Source organism: Tripterygium wilfordii, chromosome 19, assembly GCF_013401445.1.
Source record: "Tripterygium wilfordii isolate XIE 37 chromosome 19, ASM1340144v1, whole genome shotgun sequence".
In the NCBI taxonomy this organism is placed as follows: domain Eukaryota; kingdom Viridiplantae; phylum Streptophyta; class Magnoliopsida; order Celastrales; family Celastraceae; genus Tripterygium; species Tripterygium wilfordii.
The window spans coordinates 11,048,574-11,059,024 of record NC_052250.1 but is presented as its reverse complement, the minus strand read 5'-3'; the positions used below and the strand labels follow the sequence as shown (position 1 = coordinate 11,059,024).

Here is a 10,451-nt window from a genome sequence, read left to right as displayed (position 1 = left end):
CACATAAAACTGCAGCTTGCCTAATCATATTAGGTGGATGATGTGATAATTTGAGGCACTAATCGTGCCAACATTTTGGTTTTAGGTGAGACAACCCTGACTTAAGCATGTAATTTTATTCAATTAATCAAAGTAATTGTCAAGTTTGAATGATTTGTTTAATAATCATTATTGTTTGGCTCATCAACTGCCCGGATTAAGCGCTTCTTTTCCCTCTCCTTTGTCTTTTAATCTTGTTACTTAATCATCATTACTTTTGGTGTGTCATCTAATACAAGTGTTCTTTTGAGATGATCCTTTTTGTGATTTTGTTATGTATAGAACTTTTTTTAATGTTTAAATTGAATATATCATATTGATGATGTTTAAAACTGGATTGGTCTTGGTGACGTGTCAGGTGATAGGATTGAAATCAAAAAGTGTTTCTTCGTATGATCTGCACAATAAGAAACGTGAGCTAAGGGGGGTCTGAGCGTGTTTGCTGGAGGACCTCTCCGACACTCAAATCAGTATGCTATAAGTGTAGGAGTGTTCGGTGCTAGGAGCACTCTCTCTCTCTCAAGGGCAGGATTCAAAATAATTTACCTAGTACTAGATGTTCCCTCTTTATATGAGTTCGAGAGTTCTAACTTTAATAGGAGTAAATCACTTCTCCCCTAATTCCAAGGCGTTCATTTCCTAAGTGGAGTTGGTCTCCTGGGACTCATGGTTGAGCATGTGCAACTCCTTAGTTGATGTGTTGACTTTGTATATTGTGCTTCACGACTCCTGGTTGTTTGGTCACCCATGGCCTTCTGAGATGAGCTGCTCGGCTTTAAATCGATGTGGCGGCCGATGTGAGTATGTGCAACTCTTCGGTTGATGTGTTAGCTCTATATATTATGCCATGAGTTAAAATTCTAGTACGGGGCGATTTTGGTACCATCGCATATAATTTAGGTTTTTATTAAATGAAAAGAAAAATTAACCGAAGAATAAAATTATATAAAAAGAAAAGAAAGTAATTTAGCACCACAGAATGTTGGTGTGTCAAGTCCTTTTTACACAAACCATTTCCATCTCTTCTTCTCTGTTTTGTTTTGCCATCTGTGGTTAAAGGTCGTATTTACAAAAAAGACCTCGACAGCCCACGTAATTTACTGTTCTACCAAGAACACCCAGAAAAAGTAGATATCATAATTCATAACTCCTCAGAGAAGCAAGAGCTTAGCAGATCCTGGAGGTCACGTGACTCCAGACCGAGTCGGAGCGACTCCATGACTCGCTCGAACACGAGCACGTGACACGGGATCCTTAACACCCCTTCTTGTTCGTAACCGTATTCCTGAGCCGATTTGTTCAATAACCCGACAAAAACCGGGTGGTTAAGGAGCTCTGCACTCACCACGAACCGCTCCATTTCGTCTCCGACGTACACCGGCACGTGACCCTCCGGGACCGACTTCGTCCGCCCGATTCTTCTCGCCGACGAGGCCCTCGACCTCACTATCTGTGAGTTGGATCGAAGCAGGCTGCACTGCGACGAATCGGCGACCCGAGCCAATCTTCGTATCCACTGCTTCATCTCACAAATTAATAGTTACCCAGAAAAATTAAGACCCTCTTGAAGTGAAATGGAATGTACCCAGAAAGAAAAAGAGCCTCGAAATGAATCAATTGAACTCCATTAAGCTTTTAGAGAGAGAAAAAGATAGATCTGTAGGGGCAGAGAGAGAGAGTGTGTGTATGGAGGAAGTGTGGAGGGTGAGAGGGAATATATAAAGAGCAAGAGAGGGAAGAAAGGAAGGTAGGGGGTTAGCGCTTTTTGAAAGGTTATGATGTGAGAGAAAGAGAGAGAGGTACAGGTAGGAGTACTTGGCAAGTACAATTAGTGAGTGTTATTATATTATTGATAAATTTTTAATAGAATTTAAAAATTGGGGATGGTTAATGTTGTAGTGAGGGTGAAGATTGAATCTTTTTTTTTAATATGACCAATGCAAGCATCATCAATCAATCCATTATAGATGATAAGACCAACGAGACTTGATTTGATTGACAATTGAATGAATTAGACATACGTGTATCTAACATTCGATCCCAAAAAATTATAGATGGTGGAAATTAAAATCCAATCAATTTTTGTTTTTAACTCTATTTTGATTAGATTGAGATTTAGGATGAAATTCACAACATATGTTTTTTTTTCAACTCTAATCATTTCCGTATTTAGGATGATAATAGAATGATATTCTTGGTAAAACAAAATCTCTAACTTAAATCTATGGATCTCATTCATGTCTAGTAAGGCCAAACAATATAGTGTTCCCTGCACATAAAATTTGTGATCGATATTTACCAAGCAACAAATAAACAAACATATATTTTTCAGGGTAGGGTAGGTCATCTCTTAGGTGGGTTTTGGTTAAAATAAAATAGTTGAATAATATGGTTTATTAGATTGGACAATGCTAGAGACCCCTAAAATTTGATCCCTAAAAGTCTCTTAAATCTATGTGGTATTAAAATAGTCATTGATTAAAAACATATATATATGACCCACTTCACATCCAACCCTTCACATTAAATGGGGGTCTTTTGGGGGTCACTTTTTGAGGGTCTCAAGCATTATCCTATTAGATTATACTCAAAATTAGAAATATCATAGATAAATTATTATTAAAAGTTAAAATTCGTAATTATCTCCTTTTTTACATTTTATTAGTGTTAATTTGAAAAATAAATAAATGACATTATAATTTTTCAATCAAAACACCTGAGCCACTAAATGAATTGGTAATGGTTGTGTGTATTATCCTGATAGTCAGGGTTCGAATCTCCTCCCATTTAAAAAAAAATCAATCAAGAGAGAGAGAAAGTGTGTGGGTGTGAGAAGACGTAATTTGCCGGTAGGGAAGCACTTCTTCATGTTCCGTACAGTTTCGTGCTCCCTCTTAATAGTTAGTTAATCCACGCCTTTCGTCTCTCTTGCTACGTCTCACTTTTCCAACAAGGGCGTTCAACGCACGCGCCTTAACCAATGGTAAAAGACATCATTATTTCTTTTATTTTAAAACGAGATAATCAAGTAGATAAAGATCTCAAGCATTTGATTGAGTCTTTGTTTCTAAATACCAAATAAATTGTAGAATGATGATGTGCTTAGTTGAATTGGCAAGTATTAATATGAAATTTTTTGATGAAAAGGAGTTTGTTAGGATTGATCAATTAATTCAAAGTCGATTTGGATTGTGTGGAGGCAAGTTATGTTATTGAAATGTTGTTTCTACAGTTGTTGTCCAAACAGGTGCGTGAAGTGGGAGAGGGGTCTTACTGAGCATCTAGATCGAGAAAAGATGAAGATATATCCAGACAGTTGATAAGGGTGTCTGGACAACTACATTAGAAAACATGTCTTTAAGTTCTTGTCGTCAGAACGGGTTAAATAGGCGTTCGGATAGCTGATGGGGCATCATTTTTTTTGCTATAAATAGGAGTTTTATTTTCTAGGATTGTAACCTAATTTCTATTATCTGTTTCTTTGGGTTCAAGATGTGAGAGAGAATTGAGTGTGTAGTTGTAACAATTCACTACATAGTGAATTTTCTCTGGTTGTCTTTTCACAAGGCCTGTAGTTTTTTCTTCGATTTTGGAGTTTTTCCACGTATATTATTGTATTGATTGTGTTGCTATTCTCAAGTTTAATTTCTCTATTGCTGTGCGATATTTATGTAAAAGATGATCCTGATGTAATTTCCCAACGTAAAGGATTTTGGTTTATTTTAATTTTTGGCAAACTCAATTCACATCATTTCATAACTTTCTTTAGATACTTTTGATTTTGTTCCAAGAATTTCTAATTTTAGAATATAGTTTTTTTTTGGAAAAGTTGAATTGGCCAAAAAATTAATCCTTAATTTGACTCATCACACTAAAATTTATGTAATTGAGAGCAAGATCACATAATATGAGAGATATATGAATGATGTAGCATGCAATATGAATAAAATGGAACTTGTTTGATCAGGCAACTATTCTTCATTAGTCAAATATTAGGCCTTGATTAATCAATGTAATAATAGTCTACTTTCATCTTAATTACAAACATGTGGACGATGAAATGACAAAAATTAATGTTAATTATATATAAGTATGTGTGTGTGTATATGCGTGGGTGTTTAATCAATTAAGATAATAAAATTCTTGGTCCATATGAGATAAGGGAAAGCCAATGTTGTCTTCATGAATCCTTTTTGCCTTTAATTGAGGAAAAAGATTAGGCAGAAAGCCAGGTAAAAAAAAAAAAACTTATCATCTTTTTTCTAAACAAATTATGTTTTATTGTTTTATTACTGTAGGGGATTTTTTGGGCCTAGATCCGTCCAACACACACCCAAAGAACTTTGCGTTAAGTACCCCATGGGCCCGCCTCGCATAATTTTTATTGGGAAAGTTTCAGGCCGGTATCTTTAAGGAGACTATTGGACATTTAGGTCCATTCAATAAACACATGGATACATAAGTAACCATGAAAATGTCAATTACATTACTAGCTCTGCTATATATCAATTTATGTTACTATTTCAATCATTAATATGAAAAAAAGTCTCAAATCCAGAACGATTCTGGCGACGGTTCGCTATATCACCATCGCCGTTAAACTCCCCTCACTAAAACGCACAATGCCCAACCAGATTCTGTCCAAAAAGGCCACCGAATAGGGAGACCCGAAGTTGGCCTATTTTGCTTGCGTAATGTTACTGTTTCAAATAATAACATTGAAACAGTAACATATGATCTCATATCTGTAGTAACATTGAAACAGTAACATAGATCTCAGATCTTAAATTACATCTCTGATCTAACAAGATGAAGACGAACGCTAATAAAAACAAGACGAAGAAGAAGGAGAAAATGAAAAAGATGATTGTGGAGGTGTGATGGTAGTGGAGGAATGACGGTGCCGGAAGGTGGTGATGAAGAAGAATGACAAATGTGGGATTATGTAATTTTTAATTTTTAAAGTAGGTACTTACGTAGAAAATTGATACTTATGGTAAAGTTTTTTTTTCTTTGGCCTAAGCATCTCTACCTTACCCAAAGACCTCTAACGAGAGACTAATCATCTCCTTCTTTGTCTTTCTGATTGACTGGAGCAGGAAGGGAGACTTGCGAGCACTACAAGAAAACTATTTTTTTGCGACGGAATTTGATCACAAATACTAACTATATTTTGCATTGATATCTAACATATTTCCATCGCAAAAATTGTTGAGAAATTAAACCTTTTTGTGATGGAAATCGCATCTCAAAATTCTGACACAAAGCAATTCCGTCGCTAATTTTCTGACGAAAAAATTCCCTTGCGAAAATTTTAGGATGAGCGTTTTTACGACCGAAAATTTTCCGTCGCAAACCAAATTTGCAATGAAATTTTCTTAATTTGTGACGGAGATTCAGATTCAAGGTTTGGGTTCTAATGGACAACATACAAATGGCTAAACCTATCTGACTGAGAGCGAACTTTGACTTTAGCTTGTTCAGCTTTCCAAAAGGTATCTCACAAAAGAACAGGATTGGAACCCTTTTCTTTTGCCTTTGCATGAACCAACTGTTAATGATAATAGCTCTATCAATCAAACAATTCGAGGAGGAGATCAAGCAAATATCCGTACATCTCTTGGACTCTTAGACATCCACACAAATCAAGGAGGAAATCATGCCCAATATTCAAGAACATCTCTTGAACCGGGGATGAGGGCTGTAGTTGTAGTTAGATGTAGTTACCCCCAAATCCTCCAAATAATAATATTTTTTTAAATTTTTTGGTGCCATTAGTATTTTGGATCATCATAATGTTAGAATGTAGATGATTTTGAAAAAAAAAATCATAAATCCTAATCACTAAACCCTAACTCCAAATCTAAATTCTAAACCCTAAATTATACACTAAACCCTAAACCCTAAATTCTAAACCCTAAATCATAACTCCTACATCCTAATAACACAAATTTAAAAAAAAAAAAAATTATTTGTTGGAACCTAGAGCTATAACTCCAACCACCTTTTCCCTTGAACCGTTAGCTACTGGTAACAGCCACACACATCAAGCCAACCTAGCAATCTATTACCATTGGAGAATCAGAGCTAGTAAAGGATAAAAATCTCTCTTGAACCGTCAGACACATACCTCATCCTATGTAAAGCAATAGGAAAGGGGTTGATAAAAAGCAAGGCTCACAAAATGAAAGGTTAAAGAGAGAAAATTAATAGAAGATATATATGCTTTCAAAACAAAATTTATCTTTTCCTTATTTATTTCTTTTGCCCGTTGATAAACCTCTGTCTATAAACAAATCATTTGTAATGTATTGGACAACCTACTCAAGAGTGATTACATGCACTAATCATTTCTCATTGCTTGTCAAGTTATTTCTTTTTGTCGTAAGTTTGAGAGTCTTCACCTACCTAATAAGAGGCGGTGGTTACCTACTCTAATTGCCTGAGGGCGCTCTTTACCTAACCTACCTGTGCTGGAACAAGCTATGCTACCACCATTAGCTTAATGTGCTGGCTTTTTGATGCAAAATGATGGTGCTAGTAAGAGGATGCTGCCTCTGTCTCTGTGTCCGTAGCCTCCAGCCTATGCCTTTAGCCTATAGCCTTTAGTTGGTCTCATCAGGTGGCGGCTACCTGTTTTCCAATCAAGCATTTGGTGGAGTCTTTGTTTGTAAATACCAAATAAATTTTAGATTTTTTTTTATGGGTAAATAAGATGCATTAAAAGAAAATTTGTACAGATTACGAGGGGCATACCCCAACAAAGCAAAAACCAATGACAAACTATGCAAGTTTTCACTTGCCAAAGAACAAACAACAAGAAGTCATCCAAAGAACCAAACCTCATGCGTTTGCCACTTCTTCCACAAGTCTCCAAGCCTCTAACAAAGCTGGGTACCGCCGTCCGTCCTTTAAAGGCAGCATACTCTGAATCTTACTCCTCACCTTCTCACATATAAAATCCACCACAAAAGCGACTGGCCTTGAGAGTGCATTATGGCGCCGCGAGTTCTGCTTATACCAAATTTCATAAACTGAGACAAATAGACAAAGGTTTGTAACCATGTTAACTAGGGTTTGGGCTTTTAGAGAGTTGCTTGCCCAAACTCCTAAATCAGCCCATGTTAATCTCGGCCAAACTACACCAGTTTTAGCCTTGATCATACGCCAGACATCAGCAGCATATATACAATCAAAGAAAAGATGTGCATGTGTCTCATTCTCCCTTCCACATAAATTACAAAGCGAAGATATATCAAAGCCAAAACTTGCTAACCTGTCCAGAGTATAAAGACGTTGTGCACAAGCCAACCACATAATGAATGAAACCCTTGGAATATGACCTTTATACCATATAACATGATGGATAGTATTTTCAGCTCTCGTATGCCTAATTTCCTCTCATATGCACAATTAATAGAAAATAGACCTGAGCTCATCCCACGCCAAACAAGCTTATCTTTCAGCCATGGCCGCTTAGGCTGAAAATCAATGGTATCCCAAACATGATGCAACTCATCAATTTTCCTTGGAAATCGCCAGCTCGAGCCCAAGATTATACACTCCACCCGTGCATTCCATGGCAAGCCAGTCGAGGTAGCCCTCCTTACCGAAATTATCTCACATAAAGGCCCATTTGGTAGCCAAAAATCTGTCCATAAAGCCGCATCCTTCCCATCTCCAATTTGATATCGACAAAAGGTGACGACACCTCTCCCGACTTTGCAGAACCTTCCTCCAACACCAAGAGGGACTGTTAGGCAAACTCAAATGCCAAAAACTCCTTCCTTTGATTAAATGACGGTGAACCCAAGAGACCACAAAGAATCCTTGGTTTTGGATGAAATACGCCACACTTGTTTAATAGTTGCAGCTCGATTTCAGTCACTAAGATTTTTAATTCCAAGCCCACCTTCCTTTCGCAGATAATATATTGAACTCCAAGCACTCTGGGCTCCCCCTTCAGAAAGAGAAGCTCCCTTCCCCAAAAAATTGGACATAATATTTTTAATCCGACGGACACTACTAATAGGCAAAATAGAGATTGAGCTCCAAAACACCTGAATAGAGAACAATACAGATTTAATTAACTGCAGCCAGCCAACATAAGAAAGAGACTGGGATATCCAAAGGCAGATTCGAGTAAATTTTAGATTACTGATGTGCTGAGTTGAATTTGCAAGTTTTAATCTAAGAAAAAGGGTTTATGTAATAGAACCGAATGTGATTGTTGCTTAAACTATGGTTAGTGCAAGTGGGGATATTAATTGTTAAACAAATCCATTCAATGTTGAAGGTGATCCGTGTTTTGGTATCCCAGCTATTGAGTTGTAAACACAAGATTTCATGTGTATTATATGGGACATATGGAGCCCAAGAATTCATTAGGATTTCATGTTTATCATTTTCGGATTTTGTTTGTTCTTTTTGGGCTATGGATTCAAGTTTTCTTTTTTTACTAAAAGGAGGCAAAAGCAAGTGATTGGGTTCATGTTTTAGTTGGGGTTTGAGGATAGCGTCTCTGAAAAAAAATATCAAGGCTATTTTACAATGATGTAATTCATTGAAATGATATTATCGATGATAATTCATATTCTCGATGTTTGGTCTCAAAAAGTAATTGAAAAGATTAACATAAATACATATTAAAATTGATAAAAATTAATCAAAAATCATGTACAAGATGAAGTAAGATGTAAATGTCTAACTAAAAGTTATATTTCAAATGCAATCCAATTTTTTAACAAAAAATAAATATTAGTATGTATTATTGTTTCATATTAACAATAATGGAATGAACAATATCAAGTATCATGGTTACCATTGTCATGCATTGTTCATTATTACTAGGTCAAGTATAATTTTTCTGCCAAAAAAAGACTTAAAAGTTTATATTTTTAAAATTTGGTGGGAGTGCTATAGCCTAGTGTAGCTCCTGTCTACGCCTCTGTTCATTAGTCAAATATTAGGCCTTGATTAATCAATCTAATAATAGTCTATTTTGATCTTACAAACATGTGGATGATGAAACGACAAAATTAATTTTAATTAGTGCAAGTATATATAAGTGATGACACCGTATACAAATAGCTAATCCGAACGTGACACGTGGCACGAGCAAACAACTTGAAGGTGTTCATACTTAAAAACCAATCAGAATATATTACAAAGTTCAGGTCAGAACCAAAGATTATTTTGTCACCGAGAAGATATTCTCGAACCGAGATAATCATCTCAGTTGAACATAATTACTATCTGAACATACTTGGTGCCTGACATAAATATGATCATGCTCACCTCAATATCGAACTGAGCATTATCTCATTACCGAGATATTTTCTACCCTAACGTGTTCAGGTAACAAGTCATTAAGGATGAGAATTCTATTGTAGCAAGGAGAACAAACAGATTATGTCTCATGAATCATATAGTAAACAGGAGTCCGACTCCTAATCAAAGAAAGATCATTCCAAGACTATAAAAAGATATTTTTCACAAGGTAAACATTCATTCACAACTTTGAATACTTTCGTGTTAAGAGCTTTGCTTCCTCAAGTTCTTAGTATTTCTTTTCCTACTTTCTGACTTAAGTAACGGAGGGTCTTTCTCAAGGAAAACACCTTAGGTTTATCTGATAGCTTACGGTTGTTTATCTTCTCAGCCATCTAGCCAACCGTGCTCCGCCTAATTTGATCTATCTGAGATGTCCAATAACTCAAGACAGATTTACTCGTCCTCAGTAAGAATAAGTATGTGTGTTTTTATCATATGAGATAAGGGAAAGCCAATGTTGTTTTCATCAATCTTTTTTGCCTTTAATAGAGGAAAAGGATTAGGCAGAAAGCCAGAAAAAGTCGAACTTATCATTTTTTTAAAAATATTGTTTTATTGTTTTATCACACAAACAATTTGTTAAACAAATTTTTGCAAATGATATGAACACCGATGTCCTTATGGCCGCGCACTAGACTTTAGTTTGACCCAATTTACCCAGTCATCAATTGAGAAATTTTTGTGCCCTATCATTAGGTAAGAAACTTTTTTGCGCCCTCCGATTTAAAAAAGATATATGTTGAAAGAGGGTTTTGCGGGGAGAATTCTTATGCCAAGCATTGCCTAAGGAACGCTGTTAATATATCAATAAATAAATAAATTTTTGCTTAGTGGTGGACTCCATAAAATTTTCGAAATATATTAATTACGTATTTATTACATACAATGACTTCTTAAATCTTTAATGCATTAATTAATTATTTAAGTGGCAAGAATTTTGTCCATTATTTTATCTTATTAAATTAAATAATCATCAATCTATATATATAATGGAGGATCCAAAAGGCTTTTCCTTGGTGCCACGTGGATGCCTCTAAAAAAACCTACACAAAAAACAAAAGAAAAAATTAAATATATTA

General features: G+C 35.7%; 2 protein-coding genes across 2 annotated transcripts; both read right to left on the bottom strand.

The window, feature by feature from the left end:
* Nucleotides 1–963: 963 nt before the first annotated feature.
* On the bottom strand, nucleotides 964–1,744 carry LOC119985733 (auxin-responsive protein SAUR71-like). Its single transcript, XM_038830103.1, has one exon. The coding sequence runs from the start codon at nucleotides 1,562–1,564 to the stop codon at nucleotides 1,181–1,183; it is 384 nt and encodes a 127-aa protein (XP_038686031.1). The 5' UTR covers nucleotides 1,565–1,744; the 3' UTR covers nucleotides 964–1,180.
* A 5,138-nt stretch (nucleotides 1,745–6,882) lies between these two features.
* LOC119985562 lies at nucleotides 6,883–9,704 on the bottom strand. Its single transcript, XM_038829852.1, has 4 exons — nucleotides 9,618–9,704; nucleotides 7,952–8,099; nucleotides 7,369–7,792; nucleotides 6,883–7,264 (listed from the first exon to the last, which is right to left on the bottom strand). Exons 1-4 carry the CDS (start codon nucleotides 9,702–9,704, stop codon nucleotides 6,883–6,885), a joined length of 1,041 nt encoding a protein of 346 aa, XP_038685780.1.
* Nucleotides 9,705–10,451: the final 747 nt, after the last annotated feature.